At 48.4% G+C, this 26245-nt stretch overlaps 12 protein-coding genes across 12 annotated transcripts; 5 read left to right on the top strand and 7 right to left on the bottom strand.

Moving 5' to 3' along the window:
- Positions 1 to 44: 44 nt before the first annotated feature.
- On the bottom strand, positions 45 to 1226 carry FOBCDRAFT_288294 (Alpha/Beta hydrolase protein; the record flags this gene model as incomplete). The annotated part of the gene is made up of 2 exons (XM_031173482.2): positions 45 to 923; positions 978 to 1226. 2 exons carry the CDS (start codon positions 1224 to 1226, stop codon positions 45 to 47), a joined length of 1128 nt encoding a protein of 375 aa, XP_031050267.2.
- An 813-nt stretch (positions 1227 to 2039) lies between these two features.
- On the top strand, positions 2040 to 3214 carry FOBCDRAFT_247986 (uncharacterized protein; the record flags this gene model as incomplete). Its single annotated transcript, XM_059610826.1, has 3 exons — positions 2040 to 2341; positions 2393 to 2860; positions 2892 to 3214. The coding sequence occupies 3 exons, from the start codon at positions 2040 to 2042 to the stop codon at positions 2938 to 2940; spliced, it is 819 nt and encodes a 272-aa protein (XP_059464150.1). The 3' UTR covers positions 2941 to 3214.
- Positions 3215 to 5194: 1980 nt separating this feature from the next.
- Positions 5195 to 6303, bottom strand: FOBCDRAFT_196877 (uncharacterized protein; the record flags this gene model as incomplete). The annotated part of the gene is made up of 4 exons (XM_059608861.1): positions 5195 to 5633; positions 5687 to 5750; positions 5912 to 5977; positions 6180 to 6303. 4 exons carry the CDS (start codon positions 6301 to 6303, stop codon positions 5195 to 5197), a joined length of 693 nt encoding a protein of 230 aa, XP_059466758.1.
- Positions 6304 to 7395: 1092 nt separating this feature from the next.
- FOBCDRAFT_128625 (major facilitator superfamily domain-containing protein) lies at positions 7396 to 9123 on the top strand (the record flags this gene model as incomplete). Its single annotated transcript, XM_031173485.2, has 3 exons — positions 7396 to 7668; positions 7721 to 7954; positions 8014 to 9123. 3 exons carry the CDS (start codon positions 7396 to 7398, stop codon positions 9121 to 9123), a joined length of 1617 nt encoding a protein of 538 aa, XP_031050270.2.
- A 640-nt stretch (positions 9124 to 9763) lies between these two features.
- Positions 9764 to 11768, top strand: FOBCDRAFT_214834 (major facilitator superfamily domain-containing protein). The gene has a single exon (XM_031173487.3). The coding sequence runs from the start codon at positions 9840 to 9842 to the stop codon at positions 11592 to 11594; it is 1755 nt and encodes a 584-aa protein (XP_031050272.2). The 5' UTR covers positions 9764 to 9839; the 3' UTR covers positions 11595 to 11768.
- On the bottom strand, positions 11758 to 15127 carry FOBCDRAFT_288296 (uncharacterized protein; the record flags this gene model as incomplete). Its single annotated transcript, XM_031173486.2, has 5 exons — positions 11758 to 12210; positions 12259 to 12945; positions 12992 to 14009; positions 14055 to 14800; positions 14846 to 15127. The coding sequence occupies 5 exons, from the start codon at positions 15125 to 15127 to the stop codon at positions 11758 to 11760; spliced, it is 3186 nt and encodes a 1061-aa protein (XP_031050271.2).
- An 844-nt stretch (positions 15128 to 15971) lies between these two features.
- FOBCDRAFT_236857 (Alpha/Beta hydrolase protein) lies at positions 15972 to 16823 on the top strand (the record flags this gene model as incomplete). Its single annotated transcript, XM_031173488.2, has 1 exon — positions 15972 to 16823. The coding sequence occupies one exon, from the start codon at positions 15972 to 15974 to the stop codon at positions 16821 to 16823; it is 852 nt and encodes a 283-aa protein (XP_031050273.2).
- A 111-nt stretch (positions 16824 to 16934) lies between these two features.
- On the bottom strand, positions 16935 to 17581 carry FOBCDRAFT_247989 (uncharacterized protein; the record flags this gene model as incomplete). The annotated part of the gene is made up of 1 exon (XM_054703331.2): positions 16935 to 17581. Exon 1 carries the CDS (start codon positions 17565 to 17567, stop codon positions 16935 to 16937), a length of 633 nt encoding a protein of 210 aa, XP_054559306.1. The 5' UTR covers positions 17568 to 17581.
- Positions 17582 to 18168: 587 nt separating this feature from the next.
- FOBCDRAFT_247990 (uncharacterized protein) lies at positions 18169 to 21111 on the bottom strand (the record flags this gene model as incomplete). Its single annotated transcript, XM_059610827.1, has 5 exons — positions 18169 to 19083; positions 19395 to 19627; positions 19690 to 20000; positions 20051 to 20378; positions 21108 to 21111. 5 exons carry the CDS (start codon positions 21109 to 21111, stop codon positions 18169 to 18171), a joined length of 1791 nt encoding a protein of 596 aa, XP_059466759.1.
- Positions 21112 to 21439: 328 nt separating this feature from the next.
- On the top strand, positions 21440 to 22030 carry FOBCDRAFT_236861 (uncharacterized protein; the record flags this gene model as incomplete). The annotated part of the gene is made up of 2 exons (XM_059610111.1): positions 21440 to 21853; positions 21899 to 22030. 2 exons carry the CDS (start codon positions 21440 to 21442, stop codon positions 22028 to 22030), a joined length of 546 nt encoding a protein of 181 aa, XP_059464151.1.
- Positions 22031 to 22164: 134 nt separating this feature from the next.
- On the bottom strand, positions 22165 to 23836 carry FOBCDRAFT_125963 (amino acid/polyamine transporter I; the record flags this gene model as incomplete). The annotated part of the gene is made up of 3 exons (XM_031173489.2): positions 22165 to 22334; positions 22387 to 23497; positions 23549 to 23836. The coding sequence occupies 3 exons, from the start codon at positions 23834 to 23836 to the stop codon at positions 22165 to 22167; spliced, it is 1569 nt and encodes a 522-aa protein (XP_031050274.2).
- Positions 23837 to 24427: 591 nt separating this feature from the next.
- FOBCDRAFT_269240 (mate-domain-containing protein) lies at positions 24428 to 25900 on the bottom strand (the record flags this gene model as incomplete). The annotated part of the gene is made up of 1 exon (XM_031173490.2): positions 24428 to 25900. The coding sequence occupies one exon, from the start codon at positions 25898 to 25900 to the stop codon at positions 24428 to 24430; it is 1473 nt and encodes a 490-aa protein (XP_031050275.1).
- Positions 25901 to 26245: the final 345 nt, after the last annotated feature.

Genomic DNA, 26245 nt, shown 5'->3' on the forward strand with positions numbered 1-26245 from the left:
GTAGCAACATGGAGCATCAATCACTCATGGGCTCACTGGCACGATTATGTTGATCGCACCCAGCGCTCAACAAGAGCCTGGATTTGATCACTGTTCTTCTCCATAAACATCATGTGTCCGTTACCGTGGATGCCAACCTCACCAAGCTCAATGTGCTTGGTCTTGGAGCAACCAGCCTGCTTAAGGTAGCGAGCAATGCAGTAGTCGTAGGGCATGTGATAAGAAGCCTCAGAGGTCAGGAGGAGGATAGGCTTCTTGGCAAGGTTGACGAGACGACGAGGTGCAGGCTCCTTGGCTTGAAGGATGCACTCGACGAAGTCCTCGCCACGGCTGGGCTGGACCTCTTGGACAAGATCGGTGGAGGGGTCGGTGACGGCAGGGCTGTAGACGAGGGGGATGTCAGTCAGACCGTAGGCACGAGAGGCCTTGGTGCTGAAGACGGCGTCTCGGAATGGAGGACCAGAAGGCTCAAGAAGGATCAAACCCTTGGTGAGCTTGGGGCGGGCATCAGCGACAAGAATGGGCATCATACCACCCTGGCTATGTCCAAGGAGGATAACAGGCTTGCCAATCTTGTCAAGAAGGGCAGCACCAGCAGCCTGGACGGTCTCTTGCTGGTAGGTGGCATTGTTGATGAACTGGACATTGGAAGCATAGAAGGCGTCAAAGACAGGGTCTCCTCGCTTGCCGGTACCAGGCCACTGGGTATGCTTCTCAGCCTGGGGCCAGAGATTAAACTCCTGCACGGCAGTAAAACGCTGCTCGATGATCTCTGCCGAGTATGTGGAGGGCTTGGTAGCACCGGCGAGGGGCGCCCATGCCGATCGTCCTCGGAAGGTCTGATCGACGATATAAACTTCGTAGCCCTGGTTGATGAACTGGCTTGCCCAACCACGGCCTCCGTCAGGCTTATTTAGGAAGTTCTATGTCTGTGTGTCAGCCGAGGCTGTTTCCTAACATCGATCAAGGGGACTTACGGTTCCTGTTTGGGCTTGTCCGTGGATGAATACGAGAGGCGTAGACTTGTACGGTCCCTTGGTAGGTACCAGTCTCTCCACGTACATCTGATCGCGGAAGATCTCTCCGCCTGCACCATCATCTACATAACCTCCGCCGACCATGAAGTACGTGCGAATAGCAGGAACTTCACCCTGGCTTCCGTAGCTCGCAGCGAGACATTGAGAGAATGTCGCGGTAGCAGCGACTAGGAGGGAAGTGAAACGCATGGTGGGCAGATGAGATGAAAAGATGGATGGATGGGGAAGGAGATGCAGCGCAGATGCAGGAGAACGAAAAAGAAAAGAACGAAAAGAACAGTCGCAGATATACTGCATCATGCAGGGGGTCTGCACTGTGGAATTTGAGGTTGCTCAAGGCCTCCCGGCTAGCGAGCTACACTAGACAGGATCGTCATCTTCATTTTCCATTTCGGATGCGACAGACTGAACTCTAGACTTTTAGGCCCCTGCTACGGCGCAGTAACTAAGGTTGCAGCTCGTATCATCCGCATCCCAGGAACCCGCGTGATATCCCTGCAACAAGAAAATGGCGCATGAGGGACAAACGGCCCAATTACCCGATTGACGGTATCAAGCGATATTCTTTGAAGACGTCAGTTGACATCGTCTAGAATATCCATTAAATAAATTATTAATGCTACAGCTCCCAATATTATTTCGTAACTAGCGCACACGAATAGTTTAATTCTCTCCGTTGAAGGAAAACGGCCCGTTCTAGCGCTGGTACCCAAAATGAAAGACAACGCCACAGGAAACCAAGCTAGGCACTAAACTGACAAGTCCAGAAGCATATCGCCAGTAAACTCACCAGCACAAAAAAAAAACAAGCGTAATTAACGGGGAACGACCCGCTGGGATTCAAGTGGCCGAAAGCTGAAAAGAAGCAGAGCAGGTAACAGGAAGCGTTTCATCAAAGAACAATTACAGTACAATAAAAGATATGTGATCTGCGCCATCCCCCGCTGCGAAAATCCTCCTTGTTTTTTTTTTTTTTTCCTTTTCCCAGTGTAACCCGACACGATGGAGGATCCTACGCTGTTTATTCACTGGTTCTTCAGCTGCTTGTCACTCCTGATTATGGGGGTGCGGCTGATATGGAGAAAAGTCGCCAAGCAGAAGTTTGTACTTGGTGATTACCTCACAATGGGTGCCATCTTGTGCTGTGCTGTGAGACTGGCGCTTATCCATGTTGTTCTCACCTGGGGAACAAATAATATTAAACCGAGTCTTCGAGAGAAGATGGTTTTTACTGATGAGATCATTTATCGACGGGAGATTGGGAGTAAATTCGCCATTACGAATCGAGTCTTTTACAATTCATTGTTAGTATTCTCTTAGTGACTCGAGGGGCGAGTCGTGCTGACGTTTTACAGCCTTTGGTTACAGAAGCTTGTGCTTCTCGATGTTTACCGACGATTACTCCTCAACTTACGATATCAGAAGACGGTTATGTATTCTTTTCTTCTTGTCTTCTTCGGTACTTACGTCGCTGTCCAAGTCACGACTTTCAGCGAGTGCGTACCTTTTCATTTGTACTGGCAGGTTGTTCCAGATCCTGGAACCTGCTCAAAGGCCCAACTGCAACTCATCGTGGTTGGTGTTCTCAACATCGTCACCGACGTGATGCTTCTCGCCGTCCCTATTCCGTTATTCTTTTCGCTCAAGACATCCTGGAAGCGCAAACTCAAGCTTTACGTACTCTTCACTCTCGGCATCTTCATTGTCGCTATCACCGTCATCCGATTGCCGATCAACGCCATGAACAAAGACAGCCAGGTCAATCGCACGACATGGGCCAGCACCGAGCTTCTCACTGCGACAATCGTCGTCAACGCACCGACGTTATATGGATTTTGGAATAAAAAGAAACAGGGCACTGGATATGTTTATTCTCATTCGCAATCCAACGGAACTGGGATGAGGAGTAGGAAAAATACGAGAGCAACTGGTACGCTTGGCGATGATCCTACTACGGAGACTTTTGCTCTTGGTACTGTGCGTCACAGTCGGCAGCCTTCTGAAGGTATTCTACGCACTCAAGAGATTACTGTCACAGAATATATCGACTCTCGGAAGAATTCTAAGGGCACAGGGTCACGGACGGATGAAACGGAGGTTGCGTCGAATTCAAGTCAACTGAGCATCCTACGGGATCAGAAATAGTTCGTCTGCGTTGTAGTAATATGTTCCGTTCTCTTCATCCACCAAGATTAATTCTCCGAGTACCTATGTGGGACGGCCAAGCTCTGTCACTGCTTGATCAATTGTGTGCGTCCCGTTTCCATTCGGCGTTTGTTGACCCGATCGAAAGATCACCCCCCAGCTTCCACGGCAGGGATCGCCAAAGCCAAGAATGGTTCACCTTCCAGAAAACGAGTCTGATCAGCGCTCACCAAAGAACCGGTTCGCCTAACGTTGCTTCGTCAGCGGACCCGTCGGAAAAGGTAGCGGAAATTATAACATTTCCCCTGTGAGGTGCATCCATACGCCGGCTCCAATCCTGTGACAATTCATCCCAATTCGATTGGCGAGGTTGCAATTCCGTCTGCCCACTTCCCGCTCTGAATGCTACTGTGCTCGTGCGAAAATCCGAAAACAGTCGTTTAAATACATGGTCTTTGCTTGTTTATGTAAATTGAACTCTAAATCGCACGAGGGGAGTTTCTGTGCTGGAAATACCGAGTACCTGGATAGCAATCCTGGGCTTCTGTCGCTGGGGGGCACAGAATAGTGAGGCGAATCCAGAACGCCGGGTGGCCGGGATTTGTTATCAAGGATGAGTTACGATGCATGCAGGTCCGTGGCGGTCACCCAAATGCAGCTCGTTTGCCGTACCGTGTCCCTGGGATTACGTATCCCAGGCATCTGCCGAGCTGTTGTCACCCCTTCCCAAATCTTTCGGACCTCTATTGAACTTATTAAAAGACCCTGTTGATAACACAAGCGATTATGATGAAAATCGTTCGATGCTTCTAAGCAATAACCTTACGCTGGACGCTACACTCAATTAAGCTGAAGCTTTTTCAGCCCAACGCCATGTGGACCTGGAATGCCGGGATTCGTACAACTTGAGCCAGTGACAGGTCTGTTCTTTCGAGTGACATTTTAACTGACCCCTTTGCAATTTGGGTTTGACTCGCGTGTAGGGTTATTTTGCTGTTGTAGCCGGAGCGGATTCAGGCCCGCTGGCGGCCGAAACTCGCCTCAGATGTTCTGGAATCAAAAAGCAAGCATCATCAGGTTGCCCTACGCATTGCATTATCGCTTCTTGAGTGTCAAATTGTTGTGTGCTCTTTAGTGAAAGGTTCTGAGGGCCCGAAATGCCAGTTCCCTTTTCCAATATGATCTTGTCTTTGACTCGTTATATAATTGTTGAAGCAGCATTTTCAGTACAAATCGGGGACTTGATCTAGTCACCTAAATCGTTTAGACTTTATGTCGGCAACGGGAGAGTGACGCATGCCTGTAAATTCTATTTCTATGCCGTCAAGTCGCTCCCGGTAAGGCCAGCGCGCGTAACTCGGCTAATGGGGCTACAGCCTTCGGGGACCTTGCCTCCTCGTCCGTACCGTAGACTTACCTGACGCCACGCCGTCGTTAGTGACTTACGGCATAGATACGAACATACACCTAGTCGATATCAACGGTCATATGTGGTACACCCCAGGGGTCTTGTGTTATCGGTAGGATGAAGGGGCTGCCGTGATTTCAGATAGGAGGATGTGTGACATTTCTTACCCTGCGGTATCGACCCAGTGGACACGACGATGACGAAATCATGGGCAGTAAATAAGCCTTCAATCACAAGTTTTAATCACAAGTTTTAATCACAAGTTTTAATCACAAGTAGAACATCTAGCATATAATTCAGCAAAGATAGACCTACAGTGGGCTAGCCTGCTCTAGTGGCAGTTCAAACAACGCATATCTTGCCGATGCTCTAACCCCCATGGCATTTCGATGGTATGTTCCAGCAGAATTTGCACTATGGTTGGAACATATCAACACAGCCACTCCGATGATGAAGCATACTGTTTCTGAGTAAAGTGTCCTTGGATGAATTTACAAGGCAATCTGCATTTTCGAAACTTGCGAGCCTACCTCTTATTACCTCCCGTTAAACCGTTCTTTGTCTTCGCATGACGACTCTACATTACCCTGAAACGATCTCAGGCCTAAGAGCTTGAACTATCGCCACTAGAAATGACTGCTGGAAATGCTGGAACCAAGGGAATTGCAGGTACTGCCGGCAGTGCTCTTATTCTCCTTCTCCTCTTCACCAGCCAAACATCGAGGACAGCTGAGACTATACCAGCCACAGCCGCAGGTATACCGATACCAAGTGCTATTGTATTCTCTGATGACATACCCCCAGACTTTCCTTCCGAAGTTTCGGTGGGAGATGGTGCCTCTTCAGTCGATGTACTAGTCGATGTTGTTGCCGGCCCCGTTGATGAAGAGCTTCTATCAGTCGAGATAGTGTCCGACGCTGCCAAGATAGGCTGTTCAAACATGATCACTTCTGCAGTAGGTTGGACATCAGTGCACCACACAAGTGAGGCAGGGATATCAGAGAACTTCCATGTCTGGCAGTATGGAATTCCAGAATCAGAACTAAATACCGTCAGTTATGATATTTGAAAGCTCTTTTTGGATGGAATTCTTACCAACAACTGGTCCCAGCATTTAGGTTTTCCCCATTGCACTGGCCTTCGCTGACCGCGGTATAGTCTAAACATACCGAGACGACGGTGCATGGCTCGCTCCAGCAACAGCCAACAGCGGAATATGGCTCATTATATAGACATGTAACTTTTCCAGGACATTTCCACGGGATTCTTAATCGTTTCATGAGAATAGCATGGCGATGGAAGTTGGAGAGGAGTAGTTACCTGAGTTCGTGTCTATGAAGCCGCAGGTATTAGACTGTCTATCACGGTCTAAGACGGGCAAGGCCGCTGGAGACGTGATAGTCAAGAATGTCAAGTAATTGATATCTGGTTTTATCTGTCATATCGATATGCTAACATTGGCAGGTAGATCTGTACAGGCAAAGACGGCGGTTATAAGGATAAGGCTGAAAATGCACTGCTTCCACCTGTCTCACGTCAATCCACAGCCTGCTTTTCAGCTGCCCCAAACTGGTCAGTGAACACTCACAAGACACTGAATTTATCCAGTCTCCGGGTCTTCTGAGTGGCAGGTTGTTTATAGATACGCTGCCGAGGCTGCAGGCTTGCAGCTTTGGAATTCCTGACGTATCATTCTTGGCATCCCTGCGCATGATTACATTCACCTCTGAGCTTCTTTAAAGTCAGTGGAATAATTCTGCGGAATAATACATTGTCCTTGGAGGGCTGGAGTGGTAGCATTCGGTAACTGATTGAACGTTGTCGCATCGATCAATGGCATCAGACAGCCGTTTCTTTGACGACATTCCTGACTCTAATTGCCAGGGTCTTACGATGCTTGGGAGATTAGGCTTCTATTGATCAAGCAGAAGCTTCTTATTAACAGTTAGCGTTTTCATTCATCGTTTGCAGCTTAGAGTTCAGACACTACGACTAATGATAGATGGAATAGTAGAATTGTCCACGTTGAGATCAGTCGTCTCTCTTGCTCATTTATTCAGTAGCTTTGAACATAACATAGATAGCCCTAATATTTTATGCCAAAGGTTCAATCGGATTGGAATGATGTGTGACCTAATATTGGAGTTTTCTCTGGGAATTGTTACAGGAATATCCGCTGTGTCAGTGTTGCGAAAGTGATATTTTGACAAAAGATTCATCTATTCGGTGTCCCAGTCGTAGAACACATGCCTTCGGTGTGGTATTTACTGAATCCGTTTCATACAGATTACTTGCCTATGTCACCATGAGCCACCCGTGATAGACGCTCTTCATGTCGGTCTCTCCAATATTGAAGCTGACATGAGACAATCCCGAATTGGAATTCCTCGGTTACTGAGGCCAAGGCTCATATCAATTCATCTCGATATCGTAGCTCGCAAGCCCGAATAAATCGAAGAGGATTGATTGTTGACGATTTTCGGGCCGAACATCGGGATCTGCCGCCGCCATACATTCCAGTTCGGCCCGAACGCTGTCTCGCGGTCAACAGAGTGCAGATCTGCTGAGCCAGACCGCGGGGTAAAACACGGAGTGCTAATTAGAGTTTCACGGGGCCCCAGACTATCGTGAGACCCCTTGCGAGTTGTCTAGCGAGTCTTGGGGTTTAAATTACATTGCATCCTCTGTTGTTATGCTCAATTTTCTTCTATCATCTCAAACCGGGCATAACTCAGCTTTCGCAGACTTTTCGTCTGTCTCATTTCCATCAAAGTTGGTTCCTGCGTCTTCCTCCAACGCGCAATATGGAAAAAGACGATAATCACGGCAAGGTCATGAACGTTGAGGATGCTGTAAGCAACAGTACCGGCGTCCTTCTATACGACGATCATGGAAATGTGCGAAACCTGCCAGTTCCATCATGCGACCCAAACGATCCTCTCAACTTTGGGATCTGGAGACAGCGTCTCGTTCTCCTGGCCGTCTGCATGTATGGCATCGCTGGTTTCGGTATTATCCAGTCTACACCGCTCTTCTTTGGAAACCTCATTGCCGAATATATGAAGGAAACGCGTGGCGTAAGTCTAAAGGCTACAAGCTCTTGGTAATCACTGACAAAATGGACTCTAGACATTCCATCCCGACCGTATTGCAGACCTAGCTAGCTATCCTTCCCTCTGCATGGGCTTGGGAAACTTCTTCTTCGTTCCCTTATCTATGGCACTTGGTCGTCGTTTCGCCTTCATTCTTAGTAATACCATCCTTGTGGCATCTATCATCTGGGCTGCCAAGTCGCAGTCTTTTGAGTCTCACCTTGGAGCTCGTTGTTTGCAGGGGCTCACTGCAGGTATCTCGGACTGTCTGGTATGACTTGCTTCCTCTGTCGACCCGTAAATACTATTTCGGATGCTGACAACAGGTAGCTGCCAATCATTGTTCTCGACATGTCATTCCTCTATAAGCGAAGCGCACGACTTATCGCATACTGGGCGTTGACCGCCATCGGATCATCTATACTACTGATCCCCATCCCTTTTATCGTCGAGAACGCGGGCGGCGATTGGAGACTCAACTATTGGTTCTGGTTAGCCTTTGCAGTATTTGCCATGATCCTCATCATCTTCTGCGTCCCCGAGACTCTCTTCAACCGTCGCGCTGCCGAGCTTAGTGGAAGAATCCACGCGACAGATGCGTATGGTACTCACCGAACCTTTGCTTCGCCTCAAGCTGCTCGCGACGCTGGCTTCGACATTGACAATGCTCAGTCCGAAAATCCCACTGAGCTCTCGTATAAGCGTCAGTTTGCGCTTTTCACAGTGCAACCATCGCCTGTTGCCCGGTTCTTTGGCGCGTACAAAGACATCTTTCTTTGTATCCTTGTGCCAGGCACTCTTTGGGTCCTGCTGTTCAACAGTATGGTATTTGGAGGTCTCGTGGTGCTGAGCTTGACCTATGCCCAGCGCCTTGAGATGCCGCCTTGGAACTTCTCTCCAGAAACAGTTGGAACGGTCCAAATCGGAGCAGCTATCGGGGCACTCTTTGGTCTGGGATATGGTGAGCTAGCAGAGCCTATCAGTCGCTACTTGACCAAGAGAAACGGCGGCGTTCGAGAGCCTGAGCATGTTCTTCCCAACTTCATTCTTCCGTCTATTTTCTGCTTTCTGGGTATGATCATCTACGGTGTCGTGGCTGCGGACCCGTCGAGGTATAGCTGGGTAGGCATGCATGCTGCTTTCGCCCTGTTCTACTTTGGCTTCTGCGCTATCTCGGCTGTGACTGGAGTTTGGCTCGGAGAGTTGCTGCCGCACATGTCAGGTCCTGCAATTGTGCTCACTTGTGGAGGAAGAAATGCCATTTCCTTTGGGTACAGTCATTCTTTCAATTCGTGGATCAGCACGATGGGTATTAGAGATACTTATATCCTGTTTGGGGGTATTCTTTTCGCTCTAGGCTCTTTCGCTGTTCCCCTATATTTTTTCAACGGGCGGATCCGTCGGGCCATGGAAAAGGTGCCGCTTATTGGTACTTATTGAGGTTCTCCGAGGTTGACGGCGGTCACAGGAAGACATAATTAGCGATTCAGTATCTTTGAGGTGCGATGGATCATTATTAGGTACATGGATTAAGCAAATGTGATTGTCACAAGTTTTGCATACCCTATATGCTTCTGGTCAAATCCAAACCATTCAATCGTGAAAGAAACAAAACTGCGTACATAGGGCTTTATTAACCGTCACTGTCCCCGAGTAAGCTCTGCATTGGTACAGATACCGTTACTTCGGTCCCTGGATTGAGTTTCGTCTTGCATGATCTGATAAGCTACGATCCAACCCGAGGCCAGTTTGGGTGACATTGGCAAGACCTGACAGAGGACACAGCAGATCAACAACAACGCAACAGTCCACAGTCTGGTGATACCTGTGAATAATTGAGACAGAGTCGTATGCAATATTAATATTTATATTTTACAACCCCCCTTTGGCGATATGCTCTTTTGATGATCCTAGGCCTCAGGCATCAATTTCGTGATAATGGCGTCAAGTCCCCACTTAGACAACGGTTAGATCCGCCGCTATTGGACATGAAATCTTATCAGATGGCTTTGTCATGCGTTGTCACAAGGTCAAGTCACACCCCATGCACTCGTAATCAAATCAGATGACTCTCTTCTCTCTCCCCCTTGCTTTGCTGCCTGAACCTCAGCTTGTTTCAAAATTCTTCACTCTCCCCTCCTCATCACCACCAGAAAATGTCCTCAGAAACAGCGCCGCTTCTCGGCGCTCCTGAACAACCAAGCTCAAGTGACTTATCACAAAATGCCGCGAGGCCTGCTAATCCTAAGAGACTTTCAGCGGGCGTGGCGCGCATGGCTGTTGTCTCCAAAAACCTCACCCGCGCACATCGGATTTGGCTCTTTACGGGTATTTTCCTCGTCGGGTATGCGTATGGTTTAGAGAGTCAGGTTCGTTTGGCGTATCAGTCTTATGCAACGTCGAGTTTTGATCTGCATTCGTATCTTTCCACGATCAATGTCTTGCGCAATGTTATCGCGGTGGCGGTTCAACCTACAGCGGCCAAAGTGGCAGATGTCTTCGGCAGGTTCGAGGTCATTGCCATTTCAACAGTTCTTTATACCCTCGGAATCGCCATCGAGTCAACTGCGCCATCAGTCGAGATCTTCTGCACCGGATCGGTAATTTACCAAACGGGATATACATGCATAGTCCTGCTTTTGGAAGTTCTCATCGCAGACTTCTCATCTATGCGAGCGCGTGTCTTTTTCAGCTATCTCCCAGCAATCCCATTCCTCATCAACACCTGGATCAGCGGAAACATCACTTCTGCGGTATTGAGCACGACGACTTGGAGATGGGGCCTTGGAATGTGGGCTATCATCTACCCCATTGCCTCACTGCCTCTCCTATCATGCCTCTACTTTCTTGAGAGGAAAACCTGGGAGTCTGAAAGCGGAAAGGAGAGCGACGAGATTGTCTTGGTTTCTCTCAAGACCAAGAAGGGCAGGGCAGATCTCTTTCACCAACTCGATATTGTCGGCCTTGTCCTTCTTGTCCTCGCCTTCTCGCTCATTCTAGCCCCTTTAACCGTCGCTGGCGGTACCGCTAGCCACTGGCGCAGTTGGTACATCATCCTCCCTCTGGTCCTAGGCTTCTGTTTCATGATCGCTTTCATCACTTGGGAACAACGCGGTGCTCGTCATCCTCTCATCCCATTCCATCTGCTTCGCGATAGAGGCGTCTGGTCGGCCCTGGCAGTTCGAAGTCTTCTTAACCTAGCATGGTGCACGCAAGGAAACTACCTTTACACGATCCTCATTGTCGCCTTTGACTTTTCTATCGAGAACGCAACCCGTATCATTTCATTCTTCTCATTCTTTGGAGTCATCACTGGAGTTCTAGCTGGTCTTGTCATTTTTAAGATCCGTCGACTCAAGTTTATCATTGTTGGAGGCACACTGCTCTTCATGGTCGCATTTGGCGTTTTAATCTTATACCCTGGCGGAGCTTCGACATCTTCCCAAGACGGAATCATCGCGGCGCAGATTCTTCTCGGAGTGGCGGGCGGGTTCTTCGCTTATCCGACTCAAGCATCTATCCAAGCCTCGGCAACTCGAGAGCACGTGGCCATTCTCACAGGTCTCTACCTCTCATTCTACAATGTCGGAAGCGCCCTAGGTACATGTCTTTCAGGCGCTATCTGGACTCAAACTCTTTACAAAGCTCTGAAGCATAACCTAGATTTCCAACCCGACGAAACCCTTGCCAAGAGAATTTACAACTCGCCTTTTGCCGTGATGCCAGATTACCCAGTCGGAACGGCCATTCGAGACGCGATTATCAGCAGCTACAGTTCCGTACAGAGACTTCTTTGTATCGCCGGAATTTGCGTTTGTATACCCATGATAATCTTTGCCTTGGCATTAAGAAATCCGAGGCTGTCGGAGCAGCAGGTTCAGACGGAGGATGAGGAAAATCACGAAGATTAAGGAGCACAGCGTTTCAGAGACAACGGCTCATAGAGGAGGATGCATACACTTGACAGCGACATATCGAATCACTCACGCATTTGCATTTTAGAACTTAGAAGTAGCCTTTTAGAAGCATGAACCTGCATAGCATTTAACGGTCAAATGAATTTCAACGCTGAACTCAAACCTTCTCTGCCCAGCGTGCCTGCAACCTTCCAAGCATCATCTTAACATACTCAACATTCGTGACATCCGGCACATTTCTCAACGTCTCGCTATCCTCCCTCGACTTATCCGTAAGATAATCCAGGGGCCCCTTCTCCGCTGACGAAGCAGCCTTATTGCCATACTTACCCTCGAACCAATCTAGTAGCTTGATAGGAGGGTTCTTAGCGGGGTCGCGCTCCGAGTTGCGAAGACGGTCCATCCATTGATCTGTAGGGAGGGTCTCGAACTTGAAGCCGGCCTTTGTCATGGAGGGAAGCATGTCGTTCGCCCAGTGGAAGCGCACGGGGTTAAGGATGTGATAGACGAGATCGGGGTCGGAAGAGCGGTCTGAGGGTGATTGTGCGCCGAGTTTGGCAAGGTCGAGAATCGTTGAAGCAGCGAGATCAACGGGCAACCAGGTCATTTCCTATCAATGTCAGTAACTATACTTCAGCTTAGCATGTAAGTAACTTACCTCGTTCAAAGCTGGCAGAGCACCAAGCGTAACCGCTGTCTGAATCATCAAAGGAATTCCCTCAGTAGTATTCCACTCCCCAACCTTTGTATCACCAACCAACTGTCCCAATCTCAAAACCCTCGCCACCGCACCAGCATTCTTACAAGCATTACCAGTAATATGCTCAGCAACATACTTCGACCTCGCATAACCAGTGTGCTGAGCATGTGCAGGCGAAGGAACCTGCGATTCAAGAACCTTTCCAGGGCGCGGTGATCCTCCCGCTGACGAAACTGAAGAGCAGAAGAAGAATCGTGCGGGCTTTGGTGTTTGCACGGAGAGGCTTAGCTGGATGAGATTGTGTACGGCTTTGATGTGTTGGTCTTCGAAGGATTGCACGGAGATGTTGAAGTTGACTGCCCAGGCGCTGTGGATTATGGTTGTGAGTTTGGAGCGAAGCTCGGAGATGTGAGATTCGCTGAGGCCGAGGTCCGGACGGCTGAGATCGCAGGGCAGAGCGAGGACTTTGCTTCGTTGCTCTTCGTCGAGGGATAGACCACGGGCTTGGAGGGAGCTATAAAGTCTTTCGGTGGCGGCGGTGTCGCTGGCTGCTCGGACTAAGGCCCATACTGCTCCAACGTTGGGTCGAGCTGTGAGTTGGGCGAGGGCATGGGCGCCAAGAGCGCCGGTTACACCCGTGAGTAACTAATTCGTCAGCTTCAATCTTGCTAAATGTGGGTGTGGAACTTACCACAAGTTCCTTCTCAGGCTGAGGCGCAGATCCAGGGACGTGGCGCTCGAAAGAAGAGTACTTTTCGATTAAACCCTCCATGATCTTCAGTTGGTCCTGTGTCTCATCGTTTGCACCACTTCTCAACCTCTCGAGTTGGCGGGCAAGTAACTTGACGTTACCCGTCTCGTAAAGGACGTTCTGTCCCAGTTCAGATTGTCTACCACCAAGGTCGATCTCTCGCTTGATGAGACTCCACATCTGAATGCATTGAAGACTATCAACACCAGAGGCGAAGAAGTCTGCTTCAGAGGATTCGAGATCTACACCGCACTTGCTCTTGAGTTGTTGAAGGAGGTAATCTTCTAGCTCTGAACCTTCAAGTGTTAGCGAACCGGCTTCATCGCCTTGGCCTTCGTATTTGTTGTAAGCAGCCTCAATCTCCTTCTCGAATTGGCGATATGTAGGGACTCTGATGAAAGTACCCTTATCTGTTCGTGGGTAAGATGAATCAGCTGGCACGATGACGACCAGTTCTTTAGGAATTCGTGAGAATGACTCTGCCCGGGAGTTGGCGTCTTCGACGGATGGCCAAATGGCATCGAGGAACTCATCATCAGGCATGTTAGCCACACGATCAGCCTTGACGATCAGAATACCAGGATATGTCCTCCCATCGCCAAAGACAATCGCTTCTTTGACGATTTCCTCTTGTCGAATACGACCTTCAATAGGAATGGGGAGGACCTTTTCGCCATTGATCAGAGTGAAGCGATCATCGAGACGACAGGCGAATTTCCAAAGGTTAGGCCTTGTAGGATGTTGTGTGAAGAGATCTCGTGTGCGGAAAGATCCTGGTGGGTTGTCTGAGTTGGTAGTGCTCTTTGATGGGAGACCATCTAAAGCGACACATTCGAAAAGGCCGGGAGCGACTTCGTCGAAGATGGTGTAGGGTTCTGCTGGAGGGAGGACACGGATGTAATTCCATGCCTTGTCGCCTTCAGGACGAGCAGAAGTTGCAAGTCTACCAGTTTCGGTGCTGCATTATGTTAGCTAGTTCCTGTACAGAAAGAGAAATACTCACGCTCCATAGTTTCCGCAGAGGTTAACGCCACGCTCAACTAATCGATCACCCAGATCATCAGGACATCCACTTCCCGCATACAGAACAAGTTTCATATCAGCTAGCATCTGAATACCCTCGTCACTCTCAGCAAGCAATTTGATAACGTAAGGAACACAGTGGAAGATCTCAGGCTTTGTAGCCTTGAGCTGCGCCATGACAGTCTCCCTTGTCAAAGGCAACCCGTAGTTTGTGAAGTAGATTGGTTTGCCAGAATAGATTGATCGGAACACCTCGTAAAAACCATGGCTGTGAAAGAATGGTGATGTGAGAAACGCTCGCATGTTCATGTGGACTGCAAAAGCGCCGATGCAGCTTGAGTTGGTAAGATAGATCGGCTTAGGCAGACCTGTTGAGCCGGAGGAGTGGATAATAACAGCGACTTTGCGGGATTCAGCTTCGGGGCTGTAGTCTCTGACGAATCTTGGTGCATTGTGATGAAAGATGTCTGCGCTTTGCAGAAGAGGAAGAATCTCGAGCTGGCGGTTTTGTTGAACTTCCTTTAGAACAGGGTGGAATGGTGGTGTTGTGAGAATCACACTGCAGTCCGCTAGAGTGAGAAGCTGGGTAATGGCTGGGCTTGCAAGACGTGTTGAGATGAGAAATGAAGAGTATCCCAATCTGTTGAGGGCAATGATCTGAATAACGACATGAATTCCTGATTGTCCCAGCATGCCAACAACTGGTGCTTTCTCAAGCGTGGGATCCTATTCAGTTAGCTTCGTCCCCATAATCTCATGAGCTGAACTTACCACGGGCTCAAGACCCAGGCTTTGAAGTCTTGCAACAGCCGCATCAGCATATCTATCAATATCCACAGCACTATGCTCCTTGAAGTCATCAACACCCGTCTCCGGCGCACCCATCAAGATCGTATCCCCCAGCTCTACAGCGCGACGCTTGATCATCTCATCCAAGGTGAACAGTTTCGCCTGTGAGGGCTGCACAGCAGGCTTGTGAGCCTCAACGGCATTGGAGTCGTGTCTGATAGTCATGGTTTCAACAATGTTTGCATACTCAGAGGAGTCGTTCATGTTGGATTATTGAATAGAAGTTATATATTATAGTGAAGAAATCGGATATCCGGATCTCCACCTCTCTGAATGGCATTGGGCCAAGAGACGGAAAAGCAAAATCCCCTCATTGACGGATAAATACCCCCGCCAAAAGTCGCCCGGAAACGAGAGCCGCCACTGCGGGGAGCTCTGCGAGATTGAATGCCAAGATATCCGATTTGGCATTTCCGTCCGATTGATCTTGATTTGAGGCTTCGGTACGGCTGCGGCTACTTTCTCCCCGCGATGCTGCACGACATACACCAAAGCAATTCGAGATCGGCAAATGCCAAACAACCATGGTTCCGCTGTGGCCAGCCCAGTGAAATGCCGTGGGACGACGCTTATCCGAGTCATGTCTCAGGGGCAAGCTTTTGAGTGTTCCTGATCAGTAAATTAAAATCGTAGCAATGCACATGAAGATATCTGTTCTCGTTCCTTGTCAGCCTAATCTTCAGAGACTCAGCATATTTCATTTTTGCGATGTCCATTTACACATATAAGTCATTTTCTTTCGGAACGACTGGGGTTTCTGTTCTTGCTTCCTTCGCGGTGTAGGTTAACCAAGCAAGGGGAGTGTTGAATCATAAAGTGGACTGGTTTGCGGAGTTGAAGTAATGACGACGTTACAGCTGCATAAGCTAAGTATATAAGAAATAATTCGTCTAGACGATTTATCTGAATTGAAAACGCCTTTCGCTCTAGCCGGATTTGTTATATCCTCTCTTGTCTGTTGTTCAAGGTTCAGAAGTTATAACTTGTCATCGGCTGCCCCCACTGAGTGATTACAGGATCACATTTTCCCCTCAACATCATCCTCACAATGAGTGACAAAGACAACACGACTAGAAGCCAAAGTGAAGCATTTGGCCCAATCTATATAATTGAGCCAATTGAATCACACACCCATACAGCAATCCTCCTCCACGGTCGAGGAAGCAACGGCGAAGAGTTTGCCCAAGAGCTCTTCGAAGAGACTTTACTATCGGATCAGTCCAGCCTCGCGCAGAAACTACCTAATTGGCGATGGGTGTTTCCTTCTTCCCGTGAGCTGTGGAGTACGGCTTTCCAAGAAAACATGCCTGCGTGGTTCGAGGCCCATTCTTTGACGGATACTACTGCTCGACAAGACCTTCAAATTCCGGGCATCAAGCAGTCGGTCAGTTACGTCAAGATGATTCTAGAACAGGAAATTGAGGGACTTGGTGGAGATGCATCAAAGGTGGTTCTGGGTGGAATTAGTCAGGGTGCAGCAGTAGGAATGTGGACGTTGCTTTGCCTGGACTCCATTGAGAGGCCACTCGGCGCATTCTTCGCTACAAACACTTGGCTTCCCTTTGCTTCCAGTATCGGAAAATATCTATCACATGAACCAACGTCACCTATGGATGCAGGAACTGAGCTTGTCGCTGGGATGTTGGCTCAGTCAAAGGTCTCACTTACGCAATCTCGAGAAAGGCTCCCATCAACGACTGTCTTTCTTGGTCATGGAACCGACGATGCGTATGTTGATGTCGAACTAGGAAGAAAGGCGCGAGACATCATTATTCAGGCTGGTTTTACGGTTGAGTGGAGAGAATATCAGGGAGCAGAACAAGAGGGACATTGGTTCAAAGCACCAGAAGAAGTTGACGATCTGCTCAACTTTCTTGTGACGCACGTGGAAAAATCGTGAATCACACGTTCAAATATTGATTCGAGATGAGAAATATTATTATTATCTTCATTTCATTACATTATAGTTATGTTTTAGGTCTGGTATTTCCACCGCTTTTAACCTCGTCTCCTAACTTGGGATAGGCGGCTGAGGCGCCTCATCACGAACACAAGCGAAGCAGCCCTGTTCGTAGTACGTCGGCCTACCATCCTGTCCCTCGCCGAAGGGAATATCCTTCTCATAGCCCTTGAACATGAAGCAGATCTTGAATGTCGGCGCACCTGGGCCGGGTACATAATCTTCCGCATAGAAAGAAACACAGCCCGGGGTATCTCCACAGTATTTGGCGCATCCGGTGAGACCAGTCGTTGACAATTGAGATTTGAGGTACAAAGGTGAGGAGTCAAGAGTTCCTCTGGAAACTTCCTTTCCGCAGACTTTACCGCTGGGAGGCGGGATGATTTGGGTGTAGCTTGGGCATGGTGCGCTGGAAGTAGTGGTAGCGGCTTCGGAGGTTGTCTCGATGGTAGATGCCTCTGTTGTCGTCTCGATTATGGATGAGACTGTTGTTTCGACCGTTGAAGCGATTGTGGTTGTCAGATCGGTCACCGTCGACTGCAAGGCTTCGGATGACGACGTGGTCTCTAGAGTGGAGGAGGCGGCCGTTGTAAGATCTGTGGATCTAGGCTTACAGGCGCCAGCCGAGACAGCCACAGGGGCCAGGGCCAAACATGACAATGCGATGGTTCGAAGTGGGATCATTTTGAGACACAAAAAGCCACTGGGAATGAAAATTATTGAAGAGAAAGACAGTGAGGTTTCCATTTGCGAATTTCTCAGTAGATAAGAGGCGTAAGATGGGAAATTGCAATCTGCATGTTGAAGCTTGGCTTAACTAAATTTAGTGTAGTGTTGAGAAACTATTGATTTTGAACACCAGGAATAGTCAAGCGGTCGCGACTATCGACTCACTAGTGATAGCGCTGTCAGGCACCAGACCTGTCAAAAACGGGGGGATCAGACAGGTCATTGGTCTCTGAAAGTCTTCCATCAACACAATGTTTTCTTAGGGGCGGGCGGTAGGAATAATTTACCACTATATCTATAAGGTCGAGGGGTCGGGAAAAAGCTACATGTTCGGAAAATACATCCCAATATGTATCGACAACGATGATAGCGAGGTATACATAAGTCTCTAGCTGTTGCTAGGAGATATCGTGGTAGTTGCAAAGTCTTGGTCCATGTATTTAGGGCATATCAGTGTGAGCGTTGACATTTGAGAATTCGGTATAGCTTAAATTTCTACCATTATTCGCTGATAATTTGCGAACACCAATTTGAAATATATTTTACAGACTTGAAATTAGAACCAATTCGGTGGTTTGTACGGCGAAAACTCTTCGCACGTGGTCATTCCTCGTACTTGTAACCTCTCGCGATCTTTCCTCTCTGGCCACTCTGGCGCTGGCAAGCGCGTGTTCTGTTTATAGTTATCTTTCCCAATGCCTTTGATCACCATATTGCCCATTTTTATTTGCTTGTTGTACTTCTCCCACCTCCTGAACCTACACAATTCCCTGTCTCCCATGAGGCACTCGAAGTCTTCATTTCTCTCGTCTACCCAAGCTCCAGGGACCTTTACTTGAGCATTGTCAAGTGTTGTCCAGAACTCACCTGACAGCTCCTCCACACAGGGGTCCCAGGAAAAGGACCAGTCATCAGCACGTGGCCCAACTGAGAGAATTACCAGTGAAGGGCCAAACTCCGGTAAACGCGTCCCGGGCTGAATCTCGACTTCTGTGTGCTTTCCCGAACAATCCATATGGCATTCTCGGCTGTATAAGACTTCCAAGCTCATATACTCCTCGAGGTCGATTTTGGCCTCTGCAAGATCTTCGAGCCATAGAGTGGTAGCATTTTGTATCCACCTCTCAAAGGGCAGGAGTGGAAATTGCCGCCCCCATAGTCCCTCAAGAATACTGGTAAGACTCGAGAAGGCCCCTTCATGGGGATGAACAATATTCAAAGGTGGAACCCCCAGAAACACCTTTCTCGCTAAGCATCGCCAATCGCTGAAGCTCTGGTCTTTGTTCAACAAGGCGTGGAAGTACTGGTAAAAGAAGTTTGTATCGTAGCAGTCACAAATGCCAGTCCAAATCATTGTGCAACGGCACGGAGGGAAGTCTGAGGGCACAGCAAGGCCGCTCTTCAATAGTTCCAACATGACCGTTGGATTGAGATAGCCCCAGATAAATGAATTTGTAACTTGACGGACTGACTCTGGCTCGCATAAAATGGTGTGGAGATTGGGAACGACCCAGAAAGCAGGAAGAAAAGAAATATACATCTCACAATGCTGCTGCCCCATACGTCCCATTTCTGCTAACCAGATACGAGCGAGCTCCATTGAGCTCGATGTTTCAGGTTCGGTCCAGAACCAAGTCCGTATGCGGCAGAATATAACAGCTGGGTCAACATCAGATACTCTCATCCCCATGGAAATGAGAGCCTTGATGGATTCGATCTCTTGGGATTGAAGGGCAAGCTAAATAATCAGGATATGTGCGGTCGAAGGATCAGGCAACTCACGCCAAGTAATGAATTTCCATGGGGGGTAGCGTCATAGATTGATGCTTCTTTATTTTTGAGAGCGTCGACAATATATTCAACTTGCCCCTGTGCAATGGCATAGAATATCTTAGTATCCCAAGGTCGAATGTTCCAAGCATTCAATTGGAAAGTCCACCCAGTTGATGCCCGAAGCACTGAAAAGTCCCAAAATCTTTGTATGAACCAAGGCATATGTATTCTTGCCTGAAAGTCTGGATACAAGATTAGCCATCTTTCAGTATAAGGTACATTCGGGGTAAACAGCCGAACTTACATCGTGCCTTCTCCGGAATATGGTGTATAGAAGGGTTCTCATCTGCTTCATAAGACTGGAAGGTGAAGCTCCCCAATAGGCCAGGTCGCCTGTGCGGCAGTGACTTTTTGGTAGAACGCAAACTGAAATCGCGTGGTACAGGAGACTTGTTAGGATGTGGAGATCCTGCGTCATGTTTCTCTCCAGGCCCTTCACCTTCTGTAGACTGGTTGTCATCTTCAGGGCCTAGCGAAGGTTGCTTCTGAGAGTCTGAATGCCGCCAGTTTCTTATCTCGGAAATTATAATCTCCGGCTGCGCGCGTGATAAAGCACTGCCGATGTCAACCGAGGCTTATATGAAGCAATACGGCGAATGACTTACATCAAATAGGTTTGTTGGGAGAGAGACAACAGTTGAAGGGCTAATGTGAGACGCTGCTTGTGATCTTCAATCACGTCTTTCTTGATCCTGACTTTCAGCTGAGCCACCAACCTCCTACTGGTTCTGGCCGCGCTGATCTGGAATTCCATGTCTCTCACCAAGGTGTCGAGTGTTCGGACTGCTTTCCGAGAATATTCTAGGCTTCGCTTCGTCGCAGCATCATTCTGAATCATGTTCCGAGTCTTCTCAAATTCGGACTCCATTTCATCGATAGCCGGGGCTAAGATTTCCAATTGTTCGATACACCTCTGAATGCTAACAGGGACATCTTGAACTTCGTCCCATAATCGCTTTAGTCGGATGGTGTTTGTGCCAAGCTTTCCAGCTACCTCGACTATTGTGATGATGCTAGAGGCCAGGCCGAGTATTTCTGCCATGTTGATGGAGATGAAGAGATGGAAAGCTACGGAATGAATAGAGAAATCCCTGGGGTAGGTAGTTAAGTTGAGTGTGCCTCATCTGACAGATGCTGGATGCTGAGCCTCAATGACTCCGCCTTACTTATGCATGATGACACACGTGCTGGACTGTGAGTGGTCCATGGGTTGAAAGCACCCATCATAAGCACCGGAGTCTATCGAAGATTGAAGCTGTCGCAGCTGCGAGGTTCATTGCCAAGTTTATTGAGAATGCTGTCTTGATAATTCCTATTATACTAGGCCCTTCATCAATAACCTAGATAAGATACAATAGTACTGAGCATCTCTAGCGCAGACACTCAGCTCTTATGTAGTAGTGTCAGGGTTATAATTGAGATCGCAAGGAGATCCAACCTAAAGCCATTAGTCTCGGCTGGAGTTCCGAAGTTTTTAGGTCCTTCTCAATTCTCCGATTGGGAAGAGCTGGGACCAACTTTGATGGCTCTTTGTCTATGAACATGGGTAACTAACACTGTGGAGAATGGCACCATCGTGAGAATGCTGTTGGTTGTCTCTTTAGCTTTTACCTATTACTGTGGAGTTCCCAGAATGATTGTGGAAATCCCCGAAAGCATCACTCATGTCAAGCCGGAGCTAAATTCTCCTATAAATCACTTTATCCCTTCAGCTTTCATTATATCAATGAAGATCACTTCAAATGCGATGGCTGAACCGTAAACTCCTCTAACGCCTCATGCGTCAGATGACGGCTCCTATGAGGGCTCAGATGTCTCTGATGAACCGCAGGAGCCACAATCGACACCCCATGAACTCGGGGCTTTTTTTTATCGACTTTTACACGTTCCTCGCAACTTTGCACTACGACAAGTCTCACCTCAAGATCCCTCCGCCGACTGGATGGACAGAACTCACTCCAGAGTCCTGTGCATACTTCAAGTCTGACCATACTATGGAAGTCATCCGCCACCTTCCCTACTTCGACAGCACCTGTATCGAATATGTTCATTACAAGTCTAAGATACTAGACCACACAGCCTTTACCCAAAAGGATTTCGAAAAGCACAGGAACTATCATCAAGGCTGGGAATTTTGGTCATCGGAGGGAGAGCTGATGGATCCCAGCGATGTTTGTATGGCTGTGGGCCATGAGAACTTCAGCCGTGAGTTATGGCTTAATATGAAGGATTGTGAGATCTTTGAAGACTTCCATGCGGGCGATATGCTAAATGCAGTTCCAGTGGAGGTGTTCTTTGAGAATACGAAAGAGCAGTACAAGACACTGAAGCTCATCCCAGGACGACGCAGGATTACAATTGAGGCAGAAAAGGTGCCTGAGCGCGATGGAAGAATCACGGAGAAAGAGGTGACTGGCCAAACAGAAGAGTGGGGAACTGATCTGGATATACAGTATGTGAGGCAGATCTATCGTTACCATGAATGGACTGGTTTTTTCGACCTGGAGACAGCATCTGAGGCCATAGACAAGTGGCTGGAACCCTTAGGAGGAGGTTTGGGAGGAGGGCCAAGGGGTCTCGCATAGCAGCGAAGCCCTTCCGACTGGGACGAAACTCGATGGACATAGGCCACATTTCAGAAATTGGAAGAGGAAATGAGTGATTACATTGACAGCTTATATATGTATTAAAGGAGAACTGAAGTATGATCTGCACGTTCTTATGATACCGTCTCTTTGTTTTCATCTCCATCATACACCTGATGAAACGAAGGCCCCGGATAATGCTTTGAGGCTGACAGGAACCACCATACCGTAATCAAGAAACAGAGACCACAAAGAATCACAGAGTTGTAGTTCATCGTTGTTGCATCAAATGGGATACCGAAGGCTACCAGCAGTTAATAAATCTTCAGAGAAAATCCGGCTTTGGGAATACTTACGGAAACAAAAGAACACGTCAAAGACCACAACCAAGAGTATGGTGAGTCCGTTGATCCAGTACCCAAGGTTCTTCAGGTGGAAGGGTCCGGGCGAGAATCGTTTGCGGCCGCTCAGGACATTCGACACAATCGGGATAGCGTAAGACACTGTCGTGATAATGATGAATGAGCCAGTCAAGTTACTGAAACCAACCGAACTTCCTAGTGGGATTGCACCGATACCCGAGGCAATGACTGCCACGAATAGAGTTGACTCAACTGGGGTACCAAGCTTCGCACTCACTCTGCTGAAATAATTGGAGAATGGCACAGCTCGGTCTCGAGCCAAAGTCCAATATGTTCGACAGTTTGTTAAGACGGTTCCAATGACACAGCAAAGAGATGAGATGAGAATGATGAAGAGTAGGGCAAAAGTAGCGGCGGCGCTTCCAGTGGCTTGATGGTAGATACCAGCCAGTGGAAAGGTGTTAGAGTTTCCTTGAAGAACAGACAAGTCGGAAATGGCGTAACCCAGAACAATAGCGAAAGCCAAAGCATAGACACCACCGATGGAGATATAAAGAAAGATAGCTCGTGGCAGATCCTTCTTTGGGTTCTTAGTCTCTTCAGCCATATGAGTGATCGCATCGAGAGTTCCAATCGTGAAAGCTCCGTTGAGAATGCCAACCATGAACGCAACACCATCATTCCAGCCAGTCAGGTTGTTCTCATGGAACGAATTCCATACAAAATCACTGGAAGCATGCTTTGACGGCATGACAGCGACGATAATGATAGTCACGAGACCTCCTGCAACAACAAGGAAAAGGCCAAGCTTCTGAGTGTAGGGAACAAGTCGGTTCGAGAAAACGACGATGAAGGCACTGAGCCAGATAACAATCAGGTACGCGACATAAACATGCCATGCTGAGGGAGAGAAGTCGGGCGTGAGAGTGGCATAGCATTGAACACCTGCGTTGGCAGCGACTTGGACGAGAGATGCCAGACCGAACATCCAGCCATAGAAGTTGATCCACCCTGTGTAGAAGCCAGTGACACGACCCCATTTAGGTCCCGCAGCTATAGTAGCCCAATGATATACACCACCGGAGCTAGGACAGGAAGAAGCAAACTTGGAAGATGTCAGATGGGCCAATTTAAGTTCTGGTTAGATTGTGCATACCTCTGATATACTCAGACCGATGAAAGTGTAGTAGATCACTGCTACTATGAGGCCGTAAATGACTCCCGAAATGCCTCCACTGAGAATAGATACAGAGATTGAGGAACCGAGGACAACCCAGGCATTGTTGACTGTCACCGCAATGCCTGTGAGCCCAACGAGACCATACTGGCGAGTAAGCTGATCTGTATGGCCGGAGGCATTGATAACGGAGCCTTGTTCGGTTGTTTCTCCTTCAGTGATGTCTCCTTTCTCAAGGATACCACCGTTGACCTTCTCAACCTCCATTGCGGGTTTGAGAAGTCAGCCGACCGATTCAGTACTATGATCAAAGATGGTACAAGAAGGTATGCTTAGACACAATTGCACACAGTCACATGCTACAATTCCCGCTGTAAACTACCATTTACAATTGAGATGCACTTATATCTATATATGCACGACCATATGAGGCAAAGATAAGTGACACGGAGATAGGCTTCAGTAGCTTTTGTGCGTGTGCGACCCTATTTTGGCTAGCACCATGTTTATCATGCGGCAGACGGATGCCGATACCACGCTCTTCTTATCAGAGCAGACGGTTTTGCTATAATGCGAGACTAATTATTACCCCAGCTCGTCTTATCAATTGGGGGTTCCAGATTTCCGTCTTATCTCGGCGCAGAACCGTTACATCGGTCCAGAATCTTACGACCTCGCTACGACATTATTCATGCGGAGAACTTACGTTCAAGGGACGATATGTGCCGCGCTGGCATACCAGGAAATCGGGAGGTGAATGACGGAATGGATAGAACTTTGGAGGTGTCGATGAGAGAGTTTTCATGATTCCAAAGTAAGATTTACTATATCTAGCATTTTTTTATCTGGCAATCTATCTCAATGTACAATCTCCATCCCACCATTCTCAATTCTGTCTGCAGCCCTCTGAATCTCTTTTCGCCAGTCACACAAAGCGATTATAATCCACTCTAGAATACCAACCAGAAACAGTGCGACACATTGTCCAACCCAAAGTCCAGAAAGACCCCAGCCATGGAAAGCCAGCCAAATCCCAGCTGGTAGAGCACCTCCATAGTAGCTGATACAATTGACAAGTGCCCCAACCCACTGTCGACCCATTCCCCTCAGCGCTCCTCCACAGCTCCCATTTAGCCCATCTGCTATCTGGAAGAGTGCGACATAAGGCATAATGTGAGCGACAAGTGAAATGACGTCCTCATCGTCGTTGAACAAGCGGCCGATGACATTCTTTGTAGACATGAGGATCGCGAGGATAACGGTTCCGAAAAACACAGATAGTAGTGCTGCGGCATGCGCACAGCGTCTTGCCTGCATAGGATCTCCCAACCCCAAGAGATTGCCCAACCTGGAAGATGCAGCAACTCCTAGACCAAAAGGAATAGTGTTGATGATCTGATCCAATGTCATGACAACAGACTGAGCAGCAAGAGGGATCGTTCCAAGACGACCAGCTGCAAGAGCAACAATCTCAAAAGCCCACCATTCTGTACCGACATGAATGACTCCAAGAAAGGCGAGCTTTGCAAAGGGACCAAGATGTTGAAGAGCTCGACGTGGCTCAAGTCCGCCCCAGCATTCGCCTCCCTTCACGAAGGTGGCATAGCCAACCAAGATGAAGAAGGAGAGCCAGTACGAGATACCGGTGGCAATGGGTGATCCGTAGAGACCAAAGCCGAGAGGGTAGATGAAGATGTAGTTGAGCAAAGCATTGAGGGGCGAAGTAACAAGCAGTGCGTAGGTACCCGGGCGGTAGATTCCTTGGGCTTGAAGAAACTTCTTCATCGCTTCAAACCATACATATCCGAGACCACCAGGAATCAACAACTGCAGAAACTTGGGTCCCTGCACGCAGATGAAGTCTTCCTGCCCAAGGGCTCGGAAGAGATATCCAGAGAAGCACCAGATGACAGCTACCACCGCATAAAAGCCAGTCAGGACAAACAAGCCTCTTTGCAGCAGTACTCCCAAGTCATGCTTATTCTTCGAGCTCGTATAGGTACTCGAACCGAGCGTATCGAGAGCAGTCGTGCCGCCGAGAGCAATGAGCCAAGCTGTTGCCATGGCGAACATGTAGGAGAACGCAGCGGTCGCCAGAGATTCGGGAGAAAGACGGCCGACCATGAGAATAGAGACGGTTTGAAGACTGTTCTGAAGCATGTAGGCCAGTATGACTGGTACAGAGGCTTTGACGAGGATGATAGTTTCGTTGAGCCATGGTGAGCGACTCTTACGTTCGATTGAAGGGTCTTGGACGGGTTGGATCAAGGGGGTTTCTTCGTCTGGGAAGGACTCAAAGTGAGGGCGACGAGCTTGAGGTTGAGGAGCCATTTTGCTCGTTGTTGGTGTGTTCCTGGCGACTTGCCTCAAGGATGGTCTTGGTGGTGAAAGAAAAGGGTTCAGGACTTCAGCAAAGCCAGCAAAACTCAGGGCAATCCGACAGGGTTTTCGAATTACTTGAATTCGACCACCATCCTTCACAATGCGAAGCTGGTAAGAGGCACTATTACAGTTTCGTAACAGTTTTGCAAACACAGAACTACTGATAAGCATGCAGTCATGGTGGGATGCATCATGCCGGCATATTCAGTTGCAACGCGCCATTTTCGTTAGTCTGCGGGATTTGGAACCTCACGATCATGAGCCTCCGCCAACGTAACACATTATTGTCTTGAA

Source organism: Fusarium oxysporum, chromosome II (genome assembly GCF_013085055.1).
Source record: "Fusarium oxysporum Fo47 chromosome II, complete sequence".
Lineage (NCBI taxonomy): Eukaryota > Fungi > Ascomycota > Sordariomycetes > Hypocreales > Nectriaceae > Fusarium > Fusarium oxysporum.